Below are 21,561 nucleotides of genomic sequence, written 5' to 3'. Positions count from 1 at the left end.
TTAGATTTGAATTTCTAAGTCCCAATACGGATCCGTCCTGACTTACATTGAAAGTCAATGGGGGACGGATCCGTTTACAATTGCACCATTTTGTGTCAATGCAAAGGGATCCGTCCCCATTTACTTACATTGTAAGTCAGGACGGATCCGTTTGGCTCCGCAAGGTCATGCGGACACAAAAACGCTGCTTGCAGCATTTTGGGGTCCGCCTCCAAAACGGAACAGGGGGCTGTACAGAGCCGAACGAATGCATTCTGAATGGATCCGCATCCATTCAGAATGCATTGGGGTTAAACTGATGCATTTGGGGCTGCTTGTGAGAGCCTTGAAACGGATCTCACAAGCGGATCCCCAAACCCAAGTGTGAACGTAGCCTAAACATTAAGTCCCATGTACATAAACATCATTCCCCCCACCATCCACTTTCAACATACAGTCCCATGTAAATAACATCACTCCCTCCCCCAGCCACCTCAAGCACACAGTTCCATGTCAATAACATCCCTCCCTTCAGCCCTAACATACATCCTAGTTAAATAACTACAACTCCCAGCATTGCTCTGTCTCTCCCTTAACTTACCTCTCCTCATGTACAGACATCACCATTAGGCTCCTTCTCCTCTGCACTCCGGTCCAATCCTGCACTGGTCACATGATGGTGACATCATCCAGGTTATCCCATCACAGCCTGTTTTGCTGATCACATGACCTGTGATGTCACCACAGGTCCTTCACCTCTTCCCAGTCAGATTCAATTGTATTGCCATTCTGTGTACGGCAATACAGTTGTATCTAGCAGGCAGGCAGGACATTCGGGGCCTGGGCCAAAACATCAGGGGCCCAGCCGCAGTGGCGTAACTACCGAGGAAGCAGCTGCTTCGGGGGGGCCCGGCGCCCCGGCAGCGTGTGTGACAGTTTATTTTCAAGTTAGTTAAATATCGATTTTTGTCTTACTGTTCAGGGCCCCTTCACAGCAGCATCGGCTGACCAGGCCCCCTCGCTAATGTGATCTAATCTTACTGTCTCTCCTAAAGTCTCCTGATGTGTCTGGGATTCGAACCCACAACCTCCAATGTATCAGTGTATCAGAGGCAAAGCATTTACCCTCACAGTCATAAAGTCTGCATTACAACTGATTGAAAAAATATGAGACTTCTACTGTTATAGCTGGCTAAGTGTACATCTATACACATGACAGCTGCCCCAACACACCTAGCACTGCTATATCTCTATATGACAGCTGTCCCAGCATACTCAGCTCTTCTATATCTCTATATGTATAGATGTACACTTAGCCAGCTATAACAGTAGAAGTCTCATATTTTCTCAGTCAGCAGCAAGGCAACTCTTATGGTCTTGTGATTAAGTGCTTTGCCTCTGATACAGAAGGTCATGGGTTTGAACCCCAGCAGAAACTTTTCTGAAATACAAGCACTGACTCCATATATGGACATACAGGGCGGGACACAGGAAGAGGCTGCATCGCATCGCTGACACGGAGGTAAGTGTTTATTTTTTTTAATACCCGACTGTTACTGCCATGGGGAGCGGGAGGCACTTGATACTGGCACATGGGAGGGGGGGGGGGTTGGCACCTGATACTGGCACATGGGGGGGGAGAGAGAGGCACCTGATACTGATACATGGGGGGGAGAGGGGTTGGCACCTGATACTGGCACCTGGGGAGGGGTTGGCACCTGATACTGGCACATGGGGGGAGAGGCACCTGATACTGGCACATGGGGGGGAGAGAGGCACTTGATACTGGCACTTTTTTGTGGGGGGGGGGATGGCACTATGATACTGGGACATGGGGGGGGGAGAGGCACTTGATACTGACACCTGGGGGGGAGGGGATTGGCACCTGATACTGGCACATGGGGGGAGGGGGGTTGGCACTTGATACTGGCACCTGGGGGGGAGGGGGGTTGGCACCTGATACTGGCACATGGGGGGGGAGAGGCACCTGATACTGGCACATGGAGGTGAGAGGGGTTGGCACCTGATACTGGCACATGGGGGGGGAGGCACTTGATACTGGCACTTTTTTTGTGGGGGGGGGAGATGGCACTATGATACTGGGACATGGGGGGGAGGAGAGAGGCACTTGATACTGGCACGTGGGGGGGGGTTGGAACTTGATACTGGCACATGGGTGGGTTTGGCACTATGATACTGGCACATGGGGTGGAGAGGGGCTTGATACTGCCGCTACACTGTGCCACACAATATACAGTATACCTCTACACTGTGCCACACAATATACAGTATACCTCTACACTGTGCCACACAATATACAGTATACCTCTACACTGTGCCCCACAATATACAGTATACCGCTACACTGTGCCACACAATATACAGTATACCGCTACACTGTGCCCCACAATATACAGTATACCTCTACACTGCGCCCCACAATATACAGTATACCTCTACACTGTGCACACAATATACAGTATACCGCTACACTGTGCCACACAATATACAGTATACCTCTACACTGTGCCCCACAATATACAGTATTCCTCTACACTGTGCCCCACAATATACAGTATACCTCTACACTGTGCCACACAATATACAGTATACCTCTACACTGTGCCACACAATATACAGTATACCTCTACACTGTGCCACACAATATACAGTATACCTCTACACTGTGCCCCACAATATACAGTATACCGCTACACTGTGCCCCACAATATACAGTATACCGCTACACTGTGCCACACAATATACAGTATACCACTACACTGTGCCAAAGGAGTGGGGTTTACACAGGAGGAGGGAGGTGCGAAGCGCGCTGGAGGGGCCCTTACAAATATTTGCTGTGGGGCCCAGTCACTTCTAGTTACACCCCTGGGCCCAGGCCCCGAATGTTTTAACCTAGCGACGCAGTCACTAGTGAATGGGAGTCGGGAAATGGAGCTCCCTTGGGCCCCCAGGAGCAACTGGGCCCGGGGCAGCTGCCCCTTTTGCCCTGCGGCAAAGACGGCCCTGCGCACAACGGCCATGTGCATTAGCCCTTAGGCCACTTTCACACGGGCGAGAATTCCGCGCGGGTGCAATGCATGAGGTGAACGCATTGCACCCGCACTGAATCCGGACCCATTCACTTCAATGGGGCTGTGTACATGAGCGGTGATTTTCACGCATCACTTGCATTGCGTGAAAATCGCAGCAAGCTCTACATTGTGCGTTTTTCACCATGTTATAACCATGTTATAAGGGAAAATAATAAAATCTACATAACACCTAACCAGGTTTGGGTCTGGGTACCACATTCAGTTTTTTCTCACGCGCGTGCAAAATGCATTGCACTCGCGCAGAAAAAACTGAAGAACACAACTCAATCGCATACAAAACTCACCCCACTCGCAGGCAAAATCGCACGATTTTCCCGCGACGTACCCGCATCCTATCCGGCCCTCACACGTGACGCCCGTGTGAAAGAGGCCTTAGGGTCCATTCACACGTCCGTATGTGTTTTGTGGATCCACAAATTGCGGACACCGGCAATGTGCGTTCCGCATTTTATGGACCGCACATCGCCGACACTCTCATAGAAAATGCATTTTCTTGTCCGCAATTGTTCCAAATTGTTCCAAAATTGGGTCGTGTGAATTGACCCTTAGGCCTCTTTCACACTACAGTATTTTGCGTTCAGTATACTGGACGTTTTTTGAGTTCAGTATACGGAACAGATACTGAACCATTCATTTCAATGGTTCAGCAAAAAATACTGAAGTGTCTCCGTGTGCATTCCGTTTCAGTATTTCAGTATTTCCGTGCCGTGGAAAGATAGAACATGTCCTATGTTTGTCCGCAAATTACGGTCCGTGGCTCCATTAAAGTCAATGGGTCCGCAAAAAAACGGAATGCATACGGAAGGCATCCGTATGTCATCCGTATGTCATCCGTTTTTTGCGGATCTGTCATTAACAAATGCTAGGCCCAGCCCACTGTGGCCATGTGTTTCTTGTTGCCAAACTTTGGCTGAGCACAAATACAGGTGGCTTCCGTTTTTGATCCGTGAAAAACGGACCGTATACGGGAACCATACGGAAACCATACTGAAACGTTTTTGCGGACATACTGAACGGAAACGGAGACACAACGGAACCCAAAAACGGGACAACGGATCCGTGAAAAACGGAACGCAAAACACTGAAATGGACATACTGTAGTGTGAAAGAGGCCTTATAGTGAGGGCAGCAGCTGCAAAGTGAAAAGGTGTTTCTTTCCAAAAAACTGTTCCAATTTTGCTACTATTTAAAATTGCACAATGCAAAACATTTTATTGTGTCAATATACTAGTTTGATTCAAAACATTTTACTGCATCAATATAGCAGTTTAATTCAATGCATTTTACTGAGTTAATGCAGCAGTTTAACCCTTTAATGACCGGGCCCAAAAAATACCTGAATGTCCAGGCAACTTTTTGTGATTTTGTGCACGTGGTGGTTTAGTGACCCTAGATTTTTTATTTGTTTGACTACCAAAATAATTTTTACTTGACACTTTTTATTAGAATGTTATTTTTTTGAGATTTTATTTTCCTTTTTTTAGGTTTAATTTGGAGGAAAACAGCTAATTAGTATTAAAAAGTATTTTTTTTAATTACAGCTTTTTATTTCTTAAATATTAAAACTGACGCAAAATTTAATTATTGCAATGGGTTCCCTGTTTTGTGATGATCGTTTTCATATATAACATGTATAGGTTTGAGCGAACGGGACGACTATGGTGACTGTTGCTGTTAGCAACTGCATTTAACTTTTTTTTTTCTACATTTATTTTTTATTTATTTACTTTTTTTACCTTTTTTTTTACTGTTTCTACTGTAACTGGGGCATCCACAAGAGCCCCAGTTATAGGGAAAAACAGCCCCCCTGTGGGGGCATGGCACACAGGGAGAGCTGATCAGGGTCTCCTTAGACCCTGCAGCTCTGCCCCTGCCCGACACCCCTGGCGGTCACATGACCACCGGGACTAACAAAGGAAGCTTCCTGCTCTCCCCCATGCGCTCATGCAGTGCTGTCCTCCCGACACAGGAGAAGGCAAAAGCAGTAATAAACCTCTCCTGTCTTCTCCTCAGGGTCCCCGCTGGGACCCGACCTACTCCTGCTAGATTGCAGGAGCTTTAATCCCAGCGCTGATCAGCATGTGCAGACGGGGCATGTGCAGCTAGGACATATATACCCAGTGGGAAGTCGGGAATCTAACCTCAATCTAACCTGGGGAGAGTAGTACTTACCAGTATCAGCAGCAGCGTTTCCTGGATCCTCTTTACGGCCGCAACCTCTGGCTGGCTTCCTACTGGCTGTCAATTTTGGGGCCATTGTGGATGACACTTGTGGGCACTGTGGGCTGTGGCTGTCTCTTGGGGGGGGCGCTGTGAATGTCACTTGTCCTTTTAGTAGTGCCACCTCTGTTAATAAAATAAACTAAATACTCATCTAGGCATTCCCTTGTTGATCGGAGCACATCCTGCGCTCCCCAGCAGGCACAATGTGGTCAGACACACATGGCGCTTGCTAGGTTGTGTAAGAGGAGCACATGCCGATTCCTGGGACCGCGCACTCCTCCTACGCAGCGCAGCAGTGCAATGTGTGACCGGTACTCCAAAATATAGGCCTCCAGTCAGATAAGTAATTGACTGTATCGGGAGATGCGGCCAATACATGGACCGTTTTCCAGGGCTGATGTGCATGAGCCCTTAGATACAGAAGCTTATCAGATGGTATCACACAATTTTTGCGAGCCCCGTTGTCAAAATTCCTATTCTTGGAAAATGGACAAGATTAGGACATGTTCTATAATTTGCAGCATCCATGTTCTGTCCACATTCTATTACAGACCCAATCACTTCAGTGGGCCTGCGGTCCGTATTTTGCAGACCAAAATAGACCAGAAGTCAATGGGTCCGCAAAAAAATGTGGATCACACACGGACGGTATCCTTATTTTGCAGATCCGCAATTTGCAGACCGCAAAACAGATATGGTCTTGTGCCTGAGACCTTACATACACACTTCAGTAGACAAAACACAAAATATTTGATAAAGGATCATTAGACTGTATTGCACATGATTGAATATAGAAGCACAACAGACAGTATCTGAGATGACAAGCTTAGATACACACCACACCAGACAGTATTTCACATGATAGTCTTAGATACACACCACACTAGGCAGTATTACACACAACAGGCAATGTTACAGCCACAGAAGGCTGTATCGTACATGATAGGATTATATACAGATAGTAGTAGGAGGCCACACTTCTCCTTTGTTTTTGGTAGGTACTAGAAAGTTAGATTATTATTGAGGACAAATAGGATGACCTTGTGGACTAAATGTCTCACTCCTCCTCTCGGTCACAGCAGGTTGATACCGATGTAACATCTGATTCTGACACTGCATTTTATCCAAGGGTCATAGCCTTTCTCTTGGTCCTCCTCCTTTCGGGCCCAGAGAAGCCTATCACTTGCATCTCTGTCTTTACTGACCCCTCCTAGTGGTGCCTTCTTTTTTTCTAAGAAGAGGCAAAAACACCCCATGTGCTGTGTAATGTACTCAAAACAGTCTTCCTGTTGATGAGCTGTCTGAAAAGTGTCAGCGTCAGTGTTTGGATTGCCATGAGAAGGAGGTGGGCGGGGGGCCCAATGCATAGATGTGTTGGTGATAGTGGCAGTTGTAGCCACGGTGGTGGCGGTAGATGCAGTGGTAACTGAGTTTTCTTCTCTATGGCAGTATTACTTTTGGCTGGCTGTCCGTAAAAATTCTCTCTTTTTAAAAATGTTACACAGTTCCTCACCTCACCCAAATTGTATTCTTCTATGTGGCAGTAGTACTTCTGACCAGTTGTCTGTAAAGATTCTCTCATTTTAGATATGTCACAAAGTTCTGCTCCAATTTTTAGGCATCTGCCCCCAATAAGGGACAATTTATGGAACAGTTGTTTATTTTACAAAAGCATAACAAATGTGACGGCACAAATGTGACTGTTTTAAACTGGATGTTCACAGCATTAACCATGCGTTTATCCATATATTTATATATATGTTAGTGTCACTTATTATTTGCTATCCTTGCATTAAAAAAACTGGGCGGGGCAGGGGAGTCTTTTGAGTGAAAAATAAAGAGTTCTAGGAGACCTCAGTATGCCATATATCATTTGAAGGCCATTTGGAGCACTATTGATTGGCGTAGAATTGATTAGGACTCCAATTTTTGGGTTGATTTGTTAAAATCCGACCCAAAACTAATTTCAACAACTTTCTACACTCTAACATATTACAGCCAAGCGGATAAAACCAGTAAAATTATGTTAATACAATAATAAAAATATATCCTAAATGCAGTGGTTAAAATGATATTGGTATTTGGTTTTTCTTCTTCATTTATTTCTTCCTTTCCTACTATTTCTACCTCCTTTTGCTATGTTTTTTTATAGGTTTGGAATGCAAACCTGTGCAGTCTGCCACAGTGATCCAAACGAGCCAGTATGCCTTCCCTGCAACCATATTTTCTGCAGTGCTTGTTTGAGCAAGTGGTTGCAAACTGTAAATAATAATACATGTCCACTGTGTAAAGCACCGCTACCAGACGGCTTCGCTGTTGTTGTGTCTAATGAAATCAGGTAATTGTACTTTTCATATCTTCATATTTAAAGTTTAGTTTCACTATTAGAGTACCTCCACATGGGATGTAATTGGATTTACATGTGGATGTGCCACGGATTTTTTTGCAGACTTGCTCCAGATTTCACCTTGTACATTTCAAAATGCTAAATTTGTGGTGGAAATCGGAGCATAAATCAGTTTATACTGCAGGTTGTTTTTTGCAACATGTGGATGAGGAGATTTCTTAAAATCTCATCTTGATTACTAGTACTGTAAAACACTGTAGATTTGACACAAGCAAATCTATGGCAGCAAATTTTCAGCATTTCAGCCACATACAAATGTATCTTTGTCATTTACAGTACATTTATACAATGCTGAGCAATGTTACTTTTATTATACTGATTGTTATAGTCCATTGCCATCACAATTTTGCCAGCCCTCAAGCTTAAAGGGGTTGTCCGGGTTCAGGGTTGAACCCGGATACAGGGCTGCCCTTAGGTGTTCAGGCGCCCTGTGCGAGCTAATCTTGTGGCGCCCCCGTCCCCGGTTCACCTAAACATACACAAAGAGGAAAACAATCTTTGTAACAAATAGTTTTTCACACAATCTCGGGCCGGCCTGCTGTAAGAGACCGACTGCGAGCTGTGTCCAGTGGCGGATCCAGAGCCGGGTCATGGGAGGGGCACTTCCAGATTATTTTCTGTCCGCTGCCACAAAACAGTGGTGCTTATAGAACAGACTACACAGTGTAGAGGTATACTGTAAATTGTGTGGCACAGTGTATGCTATATGTGTATAACAAACATATTTCACATGAAAACGTACAATTACTTGGCTTGGCCCTTGGGGATCTCGGACACCGCTTGAACACTTGGCTGGGGGGCTCGGTGCAGCTGATGTTGTGTTTTATCCTAATGAGAAAGATTTCATAATTAGGATTTGGAGAAAGGGCAGAGGGATAGCAGAACAGGGAGAGGCTGGTGCTGCTACTAGGGGGTCATACCATGGGGGAGTAATAAAGCCCACCATAATGCCCCCCAGTAGAAATAATTCTCCTTATAATGTGACAGTGCAAAAAATACCCCCTTGTAATGCCCCCAGTTGAGCTAATTTCCCCATAGTGCCCCCATAATGTGCCAGTATAAAATACCCCTATACAGTGCCCCCATAGTGCTCCTCTCCCCCTTCCTTCCAGTGCCCCCCATAATGTACCAGTATAAAATGCCCCAGTAGATGCCCTCAGTGTCCCCCTTAATTTGCAAGTATAAAATACCCCTTCTTAGTGCCCCCTATAGATGACCCCATAGTACTCCTCTCCCCCTTCCCCATAGTACCCACCATAATGTGTCCCAGTATAAAATTCTACTGTACAGAGCCCCCATATAAAATACCCCTTCTATGGGGCCTCAGTAGATGCCCCTATAGTGCCCCCAATAATGTGCCAGTAACAAGAGCAACCCCCCCAATCATGTGCCAGTAATAACAGCCCCCCATCATGTGCCAGTAATAACAGCCCCCCCATCATGTGCCAGTAATAACAGCCCCCCCATCATGTGCCAGTAATAACAGCCCCCCCATCATGTGCCAGTAATAACAGTCCCCCCATCATGTGCCAGTAATAACAGCCCCCCCAATGTGCCAGTAATAACAGCCCCCCCAATGTGCCAGTAATAACAGCCCCCCCAATGTGCCAGTAATAACAGCCCCCCCAATGTGCCAGTAATAACAGCCCCCCCAATGTGCCAGTAATAACAGCCCCCCCAATGTGCCAGTAATAACAGCCCCCCCAATGTGCCAGTAATAGCCCCCAAATTTGGCAGTAATAACAGCCCCCCAAATGTGCCAGTAATAGCCCCCCAATGTGCCAGTAATAACAGCCCCCCAATGTGCCAGTAATAACAGCCCCCCAATGTGCCAGTAAAAGTATTGCATATATAAAAAAAAACAAAAAAACACTTATACTTACCTCAGTGTCAGCAATGCGATGCAGGCCTCTGTCCCACGCTGTACGGCTCAGGCTGCGCAATGACGTCATTGCACCGCCTGCACAGGCCTCTGATAGGCTGCCGGCCTAGTGCCTGCAGCCTATCAGAGGAAGGGAAAGGGACACGCCTCTCCCTCCCCTGCCTCAGCACAGCCATCTGTATCGCTGTCCTGAGGACGGCGATACAGATGACTACGGAGATGAGCGCTTCGACAATGGAAGCGTTCATCTCCAGGTGCCCCCCCGCCGCCGCCGCCGCCCCCTACCGCGCCCCTGGATCCGCCAGTGGCTGTGTCGGCTGCCGGGCGCCCCTGTTGCCATGGCGCCCTGTGTGGCTGCACAGCGCGCACACCCCTAAGGTCGGCCCTGCCCGGATATATCCCCATTTTCATCCAGGCAGGCCCTCTGACATGAGCGCTGGAACATTTTTATGATCCAATGCTTTTCCTTGCCCTGCCTTGCAGGGCAAGGACTGTTTGTTTATATGTTTTACACTGCTAAGTGGAGGATTCCACCTAGCAGTGTTCCCGGTGACGTCACCGGCACTGATGGGCTGGCTTTAGCGCTACCCTAGTCATTTACAAGCTCAGGCTGCACTATAGCCTGTCCATTAGTTTAGGTGACATCACCAGGCTAACTGCTAGGTGGATGCCTCTGTCTAGCTTTACCCGTGGAGAGCCCGGTACATCACCATATCTCCTGAATAAGCCATTTCATGTTCTGATGCTTTTTTTCTGGAGATCCGGTAACATACTGGGCTCCCTATGGTTAAGCCAGCAAATGGTGGCGAAAAATAGAGAAAGGCGCTCATAGGGTGAGTATGTTCAATAAAAGATAAATTCTACTATAGGAGGTGGTTTGCTCACCTATTGGGGTTGCACCAATTTTGGCGCAGCCACAATGAAGGCCGAAAGCAGAGAATTGCAACGGTTGGTGCAGCCTAGATTCGTCCGATCGCCTTGGGAAGGTGCCACCCTGCCACTCGGGTAACGGTAGAAGAAACGGGACGCTGGACTTTACGTCGAGCGTGTGGACCTTAGGGGGCGCACTAACACAACCGGTCGTAGACAATATTTAGGTTTCAGCTATTTTTTGCTTTATTCATAGACAACGCGTTTCGGGGTACTGGGGACCCCTTTATCAAGTCTGAGTCGGATCAGCAGAGCGGGTGCCGCGGCTGAATCCGAATGACACGAGGAGGACGCTCGTCCTCCTCGTGTCATTCGGATTCAGCCACGGCACCCTCTCTGCTGATCCGACTCAGACTTGATAAAGGGGTCCCCAGTACCCCGAAACGCGTTGTCTATGAATAAAGCGAAAAATACGGTAGCTGAAACCTAAATATTGTCTATGACCGGTTGTGTTATGGCGCCCCCTAAGATCCACACGCTCGACGTAAAGTCCAGCGTCCTGTTTCTTCTATGGTTAAGCCAGGCAGAGGCTTCTGCCTAGCAGTTAGCCCGGTGACATCACTGGCACTAACACCTGTAAAACGGCTAGGGCGGCACTATAGCCCACCCATCAGTGCTGGTGACATCACCGGGAAAACTGAAAGGCAGAAGCCTCCACCTAACAGTGCAAAATTTTAACAAAAAAGCCCTTGCCCTGCGCGATACAGCGCAGGGCAAGGGAGAGCATCGAAGCATGAAATGCTCTGATGCTCATATCAGAGGGCCTACCTGGGTGAAGAAGGGGCTTGTCTGAACCCGGACAACCCCTTTAAATCTCCCAGAGACCCCTGATTTGTCCACTGTCTGTACATAATTTGCTTTTGTGATTTAGTTTCCAAGAAGATACAGTTTAGGGTACTTTCATACTTGCGGCAGAGGAATCCGGCAGGCAGTTCCGTCACCGGAACTGGCTGCTGGATCCGTCAAAACGTATGCCAACTGATGGCATTTGTAAGACTGATCAGGATCCTGATCAGTCTTACAAATGCATTGAAATGTCGGATCCGTCTTTCTGGTGTCATCCGGAAAAACGGACCTGGCATTTATTTTTTTCACATTTTTTTCGGTCTGCGCATGGAAGGACAGATCCGGCATTCCGATGTAAAAAAATGCCGGATCCGTCATTCCGGCAAGTGTTCCGGATTTTTGGCCGAAGAAAAAACCGTACCATGCTGCGGTATTATCTCCATCCTGAACAGTCAAAAAGACTGAACTGAAGACATCCTGATGTCAGAATACATGGGGATAAAACTGATCAGTTCTTTTCCAGTGTAGAGCCCATAGGACAGAACTCAATGCCGGAAATGAAAAACGCTAGTGTGAATAAAGTAACCTTAATATTCTTGCCATTTAGCCTTGTCTATAGTCTGTTGACAAAGGTAAGAAAGCTACACAAAAATTAAAGCTCCTTGGACAGTTTTGAAGCAAATTTGGGAAGTCATCCACACAAAATATTACATAACAGCTCTATGAACAACCTTCTGATATAGAATAAATGATAATTGTTTGCTAACGTCTCCATTATTTAAAGGGATTCCATACAGAAAAATATCCAGTTTCGAAAACAATGTAACGAATTCTTTGTTGATATCATATGTACCATGTGCTTCAAAGACGATACTCCACCAGACAAGGAGGTCATTGACCATCTTATCTCTCTACTTTTTGCCAGCGTTGGTAAGTGTTTATTTTCTCTTTGGTTTTCATTAAAGGCAGATTTTAACATTTAACCAATAATCATTTTTGTAATCTCAGAGCAAAAGTCTTGCACAAGATCGCTTTCCCCATTTGAAGATGCAGTTGATAAAACACCGGTGCTTCGCTCAGTCATACTGAAGCTGCTATTGAAATACAGGTAACGAGTGTGATGAATGTAGACTTAGCATTTTTCTTTACTCTGCATACTCACAAAGTGTGGAGTGTCACATGATTAATATAATATATGTTTACAAACTCATTATTTCAGTTTTAGGGATATAATGGGGTATGCCCAGGAGTATTTTAGCAAGGTGGAGAGAAACAACCTTCTTACTGTGCTGGACACCACAGAAGTCTACCTGCTGTTTGTAAACTGCCTAGAGGTAATGTACACATATGGCCTTTCAGACTATAATATGGAATTCCCATGATGTGCTACAAGTAGACTGACACACCCTGGAGAAGTTTAGGGTGTATTCACACATAGCAGGTTTGTTGCAGAAAACGGTCATTTTTCCAGTCTTCTGAATGAGGTTTTCAGATATGCAGTATACAGATGTAGCAGTTCTGATCACATTTTCTCATTTCCCAGTCTATTATTTTCCACATTGTGAGACAAATAAAAGTGATATGATAATGTGCTATCTGGGTTTTTACCTAGATCAGTGGTGCCAAAGGTGGCACTCAGAGCCCTCTCTGTGGGCACCTGCACCCTTGAAAAAGTCTATGGTGTACAAATATGCCTTAGACTTTTCCTTCTATTCATCAGTGCAGGCAGCGCACTGAATGTAGGCAGCTATTATAGCTAAATGATAAAGTACATGGAAGATACGTTATACTGGATTCAGGTTAAATCGCCGTGTTAGCACTTTGCGATAAATAAGTGGGTTTTGGGTTGCAGTTTGAGCACTCGATCTCTAAAAGGTTCACCATCACTGAACAAACCACCATCAAAATAATGGGAATTTTTTTTACTGTGGGAGCAGTGAGACTATGGGTTTCTCTGCCAGAAGGGATTTTGATAGATAGTTCATTGAACAAGTTCAAGAGCGGCTTGGCTGCCTTTCTTGAATATAATAACACTAGTAATCGGTATTAGATTTCTGGAGATGATAATGTTTATCCAGGGATTTATTCTGATTTGGAGCAGAGATAATTTTTCCTGTAATATAGGGATAAACATAGAAGGGTAATAGGTTGGACTAGATGGGCCTGTGTATCAACTATGTAGATGTAGGCAAATCCCACCAATGATCTTTATTGTTTTTCGCCAGTCTGGATATCTACATGCACAAACCTTTGATTACCAGTATGCATATGTATTGAAGATTTTGAGGAGTTTGCTGTTGGCCAATTGCAAGTTTGATTAATGAAATTGTGTGGGCACAAGTGCATTGAATTTATTTAGATGAGTTCCTTCATCATTACACTTTTATAACAAAAGACCCAACTCTTTCTTGGACCTAGGTCTATCAGATATACTAAATCTAGGTAAGAGCCAGCTTTTTTTTTTTCTGTTCTGGTTAAAAGCTGCTTTTAACAGATGGAAGTAATAACTATGGACCAGAATTCAACTCACAACAGAAAGCCATGTGCAGACATTGAGACAGCAATGCATTCTAGGATAATTCAACTCTGAAGTCAACTGAACAAAAGAAGTAATATAATCAGGTATCTCAAACAAGAAAAAATAAGCCCAAACTCTTTCTCAAATAGGAAAGGGGTTCAAATGGGTTTTTCTACCCTTTAGATATTGATGATTTATCCTCCAGGTAGGTCATTAATATCAGATTAGTGGGGGATCAAACACCCAGTACCCCTTTTGATTCTGGCTCCAGTGCCAGCTGCTGCTGAAAACAGTTGATTGGTGTGGGTGCTGGATGTTGGACCCCCACTGATCTGATATTGCTCACCTATCTGACGAATAGGTCAATATCTAAAATCTGTAAAACGCCACTGTATGCCAAAATTGCACCAGAATTTTGGGGAATTCAGAAGACTGTCTAAATCTTGGACATGGCTGGTAAATCTGCTCCATCATTTTGTAAAGTTACTGACATGGCATAAGGATTGTTGTTTTGGTGCCCATGTGTCATGCTCTGTCCGCTTAGGCCCTGCAATGTATTGGGAAAAAAGCAGTTCCTCCACGTTTTACAAGTTTTATCCCTACAGCGTTCCCTTTGTGGCAAAACTGACCGGTGCCCTTCATTCTCTGGGTCAGTATGATTACAACAATACCATATATAATAGGTTTTAGGGTACTTTCACACTAGCGTTTTTCTTTTCCGGCGCTGAGTTCCGTCCTAGGGGCTCAAATCCGGAAAAGAACTGATCAGTTTTATCCTAATGCATTCTGAATGGAGAGAAATCCGTTCAGGATGCATCAGGATGTCTTCAGTTCAGTCTTTTTGACTGATCAGGCTTTTCAGAAAACCGTAGCATGTTGTATTTTTATCTCCAGCCAAAAATCCTGAACACTTTGACTGAACGCCGGATCCGGCCTTTTTCCCATTGACTTGCATTAACGCCGGATCCGTCTTTTGCATGTTAAACCCGAAAAATGTGAAAAAAAAGTTAAAGTCCATAAATGGCTGATCCGTTTTTTCCAATGCATTTTTTATTGTGATCAAATGTAATCCGTTTTCACACGTTTTTACGGATCCGGCGGGCAGTTCCGGTGTCGGAATTGAACGCCGGATTCAAACAACGCTAGTGTGAAAGTAGCCTTATATGTCTACTTTTTTCTGTTCTGCCATTTGCCGTATTGGAAAAATATTTTTATATTTTAATAGTATGGGCATTTTCAGATTCAGTGATGCCTATGATGTTTATTATTTATTTTTTTATTCTAAGGAAAGGGGGTGATTTAGGCTCTAATGACCACGATTGGCATTATTGTTGGTCGTGGTTATAAGCCACGGGCCTCTGCTGTTTGGAACAGCAGAGACCTGCCAGCCATTGCGTCCGCTGCTCGTGCAATGGGAACCATGTTTACAAAACGCTACATGTACAAGACTGGTAGCGAAAGGGTTAAAGAGAATCTGTGATCAGTTTTCATGCTACTTATCTGACAGAGACCCTGATTAAAATAAAAGGTAAGGGCCCATTCACACGACCGTATTTATGGGTCCGCATCTGTTCCACAATTTTGCAGAACAGATGCGGACCCATTCATTTCAGTGGGGTCGCCAAAGATGTGGACAGCACCCCATGTGCTGTCCACATCCATACTTTTGTTCCGCTGCCCTGCAAAAAACATACTGTAGAGCATGTCCTATACTTGTCCGCAATAGACATTTCTACCATAGGCCTGGCTGTGTGCATTCTGCAAAATGCAAAAAGCTCATGGGCTGGTATCTGTGTTTTGCGGATATGCAATTTGCGGACCGCAAAACACATACGGTCGTCTAAATGGTCCCGAACTTACTTGAACTTACCTAGTCATTTTCATAAAATCAGCACAAGCTGAGTACTAGAGTCAATACACTGCACAAGCTCGGGAGTTCTCATATTCATGAGCTCCCGTCTCTCCCCACCCCATGCAGATGATTGACAGATCTCTTCTTATAGCAATCAGTGGTGAGGGTTAGGGAGAGCCGGGGCTATTGAATATGTGGACGTCTGAGCTTGTTCACTGTATTAAGCGGACCCCAGCACTGCAGCTCAGTAATGATTTTAGCTAAATGACTGGGTAAACTCGAGTAAGTAAACGAACCCTCAGAGCAACATACTTTAATGGATTTTGATGCTTCATAATCATTTTAATTTCATAAATGCATCAATTATTAAAAGAAAATTTTATTTACAAACTGACATCCATGCATGGCTTGCCTAAAAGGAGTCTGTCACCACCACATTTACCATATCCCAGACATATCTTTTTGTATATATATATATATATATATATATATATATATACAGTGAGGAACAGAAGTATTTGAACACCCTATTGAAAGTTCTCCCACTTCAAAATCATGGAGGGGTCTGAAATTCACATTGTAGGTGCATTCCCACTCTGAGAGACAGAATAAAAAAAATAAAAAAATAAGGGAATCACATTGTATGATTTTTAAAGAACGTATTTTTCTTGCACTGCTGCACATAAGTATTTGAACACCTGAGAATCAGCAAGAATTCTGGCTCTCAAAGACTTGTTACTGTGCCTTAAAAAGGCCACCTCTACTCCACTCATTAATCTAACTTAGTAGCACTTGTCTGGGCTCTTTAAAGACACCTGTCCACCCCACAGTCAGTCAGACGCCAACTACTACCATGGGCAAGACAAAAGAGCTATCAAAAGACACCAGAGACAAAATTGTGGACCTCCACAAGGCTGGAAAGGGCTACAGGGCAATTGCCAAGCAGCTTGGTGAAAATAGTTTAACTGTTGGAGCAATTGTTAGAAAATGGAAGAGGCTAAAGACAACAGTCTCCCTTGGACTGGGGCTCCATGCAAGATCTCACCTTGTGGGGTATCACTGATAAGAAAGGTGAGGAATCAGCCCAGAACTACAAGGGAGGAGCTGATCAATGACATGAAGAGAGCTGGGACCACAGTTTCAAAGGTAACTGTCGGTAGAACACGACCCGAAGCACACAGCCAGAATAACCAAGAAGTGGCTCCGTAAGAAGCATATCAAGGTTCTGGAGTGGCCTAGCCAGTCTGCAGACCTAAATCCAATAGAACATCTTTGGAGGGAGTGGAAACTCTGTGTTGCTCAGCAACATCCCAGAAACCTGACAGATCTAGAGGAGATCTGTGTGGAGGAGTGGGCCAAAATCCCTGTTGCAGTGTGTGCAAACCTGGTCAAGAACTACAGGAAACGTTTGACCTCTGTAATTGCAAACAAAGGCTTCTGTACCAAATATTAACACTGATTTTCTCAGGTGTTTAAATACTTGTGTGCAGCAGTGCAAGACAAAAAAAATCCTTAAAAATCATACAATGTGATTTTCTGATTTTTAATTTTTTTTATTCTGTCTCTGAGTGGGAATGCACGTACAATGTGAATTTCAGACCCCTCCATGATTTATAAGTGGGAGAACTTACAAAATCGCAGGGTGTTTAAATACTTCTGTTCCTCACTGTATATTCAAAAATGTATTTGTTTCCCCACAAAAAGATCTTTATTCCAATAAGCAAATGAGTTGAAAAGAGCTACTCCCGTTAGAATCAAGGTCTACTGCTCCAATCTTCATCTTCTCTACACTTCCCTCTGCTCCTGACGTCAGAAACCCAGGGCTTGAAATCTCGTACAGGCACATATCAACCACCTGTTTGCCCCTGCACCGTCTTCTCCCTTGTGTTGGCATTGGCGTCATCAGCTCTTCTAGTGCATGCATACCCCATTTGATGACTCCAATGCCCACAGAAGGGAGTAGATAGCGCAGGCGCATGTCATATAGTGAATGAAGCAAATTGTTATATGTTGCTTTAACATTCTGAAATTGTATTGTAGGACTCATTGTTTGAAAAAGGACAAAAAATCCAATGTGCATCTGACAAAGAAAAGTACCTTAATGATGAAGGGTCATTTCTGGAGCAATATACACATGGTAGAGAAAAACCAGATAAGACTGTACAGTTTCTTCAGGATTTGGCAAGAATTAGACTGGCACTTAACAAAGCGGCAGAATTGTTTTCTGTCAAGTCCAAAGGTAAATTGTAAATGTGATAAACCTGGGTAAAAAGCCACATTATTCAACCATGTATTGTAAAAGGAATGTCTGCCTTATTTTACTGCTAAATAGGCACTATCCCGAGAAAGAAGTTTCTATTGCATCAGCATTGCAAGCTTGCAAAACAAAGAGCTGGATCTTTTTCATCCCATCTGCACCAGAAAACTGGCGCCAATAAAGTTATGAAGTGTGGTGCACAGTCTGCACAAAATATTTAGGCATCGCGCACCACAATTCAAAGTAGCAAGTGGTGTGGGGTTGGCATAGGTATTTTATTTTCAAATGTTTTTATTTCAGGTTGACATAATAAAGGAGTATATACAGTGTGATATAAGTAGTACTTTACAGCATCATTTACAGCAAGTCTTTGGTAAAAGCCCCAACATAGACAATCAGAGTAGTATATAGGAGCTTTTACGTCAAACTTCCGATACCAGTCGGTTTTTAGAAGGGGGGTGAAGGGGAAAGAAGAGGGGAATAGGAAAGGATGAGTTATGGGGGATTAGTAGTACAGAAACCATACCTTGACTCCTTGCAAACCGCAAGGTGAATAGAACATAACAGTAGCCCTACATGTTCACCTCTCCTCCGCAGTTAGTGGAGTTAGAATCCAAGCAAGCACGCGGCGCGCAGGGACCACCGCTGAGCCTTCAAGTAGGATCATATCCCTGTGGCATATGCATTTTACAAAGATACACAAGGAAACTGACTATAGCAAATATCTACACCAGCTCCCTTGGTTGTGTAGGTCTCTGTTTTGGGGAATGTATTTGTGGAGGTGCGTCATAAATATTAGGAGGAGCATGCACCTCTTAATAATTGTGTTGCATCTGATTCAAGCAGGGGAGAGATTAATACTGCCGTGTAAAACTCTGATCTTGATCAATTTCCAACGTAGTCTTGTAATTCACTCCAGATTTGACACAGATATACATCTGGTTTGATCTGAAGTTTGTGAGAACAGTAAGGAGGAGGGGATTATGACAAGGGCACAAAAAAGAGAAAGATGTTATAGAAAATGTTTTTTGTATTTATTTAGCGGACCCAGCAATTGTGCCCATGTAGTTCTCTGCATTAGGGAAGCTGTAACTGGCAGATAAACCCTTTTATCAACAGCCAGGACTGGAAATACCTGGCCATTTAACCCTTAAACAGATATTCCTGAAGTGACAACTTATCACTTATCCACACGATAAGTGATTTGTCTCATTGGTGACTGTCAGACTACTGGGACACCACTAGTCCATCCCTTCTTTGAATAAAGCAGTGATTGAGCATGCGTATGCACATTGCTACTCCATTCAAAGTCTATAGGATTGTTGAAGAAAGCAAGTACAGCATTTGGCTAGCTTCATCAGTCTCAAAGAGTTCATGTTCGACCACTGCTTCCTTCAAATAGAGGACATGGAACCCTCATTCTCACGATTGATGGTCAGATCCCCACCAATCAGACATTTATCACCAATCCTGTAGATAGTTGATAAGTTGAGACATCTTTGGGATTCCTCACTTTTCCAGCACCGGTACCTGTTGCTGCCTCATCTGTCTATATTACTGTACCTGCTGTGTGACACAGTTCCCCTAAATATTGTACTTAATAGTTTCATGCCTATAATTCTGACCCCCCCCTAAAAAAATATATAAATGCCCTAGAATGCAATAGTGCCCCCTTTTGCCCCTAGACAGTAATAATGTCCAGTGTATGCCCAATTTGAAAATAATAATGTGCCTGAGTTCACCCTAAAAACTATTGCCCCTGTGTGCCACCCAAAAAGTTATAATGCCCCATGTGCCTCCATAATACTTAAACGGGTTCTCAGGGTGGATTTGGTTTAAATCAAATGGATTTAAATCACGATTTAAATCACTAGTCAGTAAGGCTTGATTTAAATCATAGTTTTCTACATAAAGACTAATTCTTGCTGGTATAACTTATAATATGCAAGTAGATGAAGATTTTTAGAATAACAACTTTTCATATTAGTTTGATTAGGTTGATTCTTTATTCATAGGTTTGTAGAAGTTAGGATTAAGGTCTTTTTCTCAACTCTGTAGGTTGTAGGCTTAAAGTAAAGTGGCCTGCAACCTACAAGACAGAAAATGGTAGAGCAAGGTGGCTATGACGCCATGCTGTACCACTGGCTTCAACTGTATTAGCATCCAGCACTGATACAGTTAAGAGTGGTGTGCCTCATCATGCCAGTGGTCCTGGAGCTTCTGTCACCCCATGTGTACCCCTGCTAGCTATGCCTCTGGAAAAGAGGGACCATGAAATAGAGTCCAGCAGGAAGCCTTAGAACAGGAGTAGTGGAGGAGCTTGAGGTGAGTATAATTTCTCTTGTGTTTTGTGCCATTTTTAACTTTTTTTTTTTTTTTTTTTTTTTTTTTTTCCACTTTCTGTGTGGAAACCCCCTTTAAATTGCTGAAGAAATGAAGCATAAATTATATTATAACCCCATCACCCATTATCACGTAAAGGTACGTGAGGGAATGCGGCTTCTTGCCGCATTCTCACGTGCATGTACGTGATGCGATCGGGTGCGTGCGGGAGCTGCACCTGCCTGATCCATAGCACGGGCCCTGCTGCATCCGCCGGCATCACTGTATGCGTTGATGCCGGCGGATTAACCCTTTCACATGCCACGGTCAGCGCTGCCCGCGGCACGTGCAGGGTTTGCAGAGGGAGGGGGCTCCTTCCGACTCCATCGGCCCCACGCGCTGCGGTGACGGGGGCCGATGGTTGCCATGGCAGCCCCGATGCCTTACACGGGCATCAGGGTCTGCCGACTATGAAAGCCCAGGAGATTCAGCCTGCAGGCTGGGTCTCCAAGGCAACTGTCAGCGTCTTACTGTGTAAGATGCTGACAGTTCAATTTAGTGCAATACATAATGTATTGTACTGAATAGAAACAGGGATCAAACCCTGAAAAGGTGAAGTCCCACAGTGGGACAAAAATAAAAAGTAAACAAAAAAAGAGAAAAAAGTGTTTTCATTGTCTCCATTTTCTGAAAGCCATGTATTTTTTTACCTTTTGAGTGATTGTCTTATGTAGGGGCTAATTTTTTGCACGAAGAAATGACGGTTTGATTGGTACTATTTTGGGGTACATATTTTTGATCGCTTGGAATTACACTTTTTGTGATGTAAGGTAACAAAAAAAGGCATTTTTTGCTCAGATTTTTATTTTTTTACTGCGTTCACCTGATGTAGTAAATTATGGGTCCTTTTTATAGAACACGTTGTTACGGATGTGGCGATACCTAATATGTCTGGGTTTTTTATGGTGAGGGTGCTTTTTTTTTTTTTTATTTGAAACTTACTTTTTTTAAATTAGAAAAACATGTTTTTTTTTCCCGTCAAAAATGCTTTTATAGTGTAAAGCTGAAATCAATTTTAAAAAAGTTGACATATTAGGTATTGCCAGGTCCGTAACAACCAGCTCTATAAAAATATCACATGACCTAACCCTTAAGGTGAACACCATGAAAAAGTAAAAAAAAAAAATGTGCAAAAAATTCAATTTTTGGTCACCTTTCATCACAAAATCAAACAGTCATCTCTTCCCGCAAAAAATGGGTCCCTACATAGGACAATCGTCCAAACTATACAA

At 44.1% G+C, this 21,561-nt stretch overlaps 1 protein-coding gene across 1 annotated transcript in view; it reads left to right on the top strand.

Annotated features, from left to right (window-relative positions):
• LOC121008305 (E3 ubiquitin-protein ligase RNF213-like) overlaps nucleotides 1-21,561 on the top strand; it is a 393,898-nt gene that overhangs the window by 174,682 nt on the left and 197,655 nt on the right. The window contains exons 19-23 of the mRNA XM_040440760.1: nucleotides 7,468-7,653; nucleotides 12,105-12,250; nucleotides 12,329-12,428; nucleotides 12,540-12,654; nucleotides 17,731-17,929. Coding sequence (XP_040296694.1) covers nucleotides 7,468-7,653; nucleotides 12,105-12,250; nucleotides 12,329-12,428; nucleotides 12,540-12,654; nucleotides 17,731-17,929 — 746 coding nt within the window. The remainder of the gene's footprint in view (nucleotides 1-7,467; nucleotides 7,654-12,104; nucleotides 12,251-12,328; nucleotides 12,429-12,539; nucleotides 12,655-17,730; nucleotides 17,930-21,561) is intronic.

The sequence above is a fragment of the Bufo bufo genome, chromosome 1 (assembly GCF_905171765.1).
Source record: "Bufo bufo chromosome 1, aBufBuf1.1, whole genome shotgun sequence".
Taxonomy (NCBI): Eukaryota; Metazoa; Chordata; class Amphibia; order Anura; family Bufonidae; genus Bufo; species Bufo bufo.
This window is presented reverse-complemented; position numbering and strand designations above follow the sequence as displayed.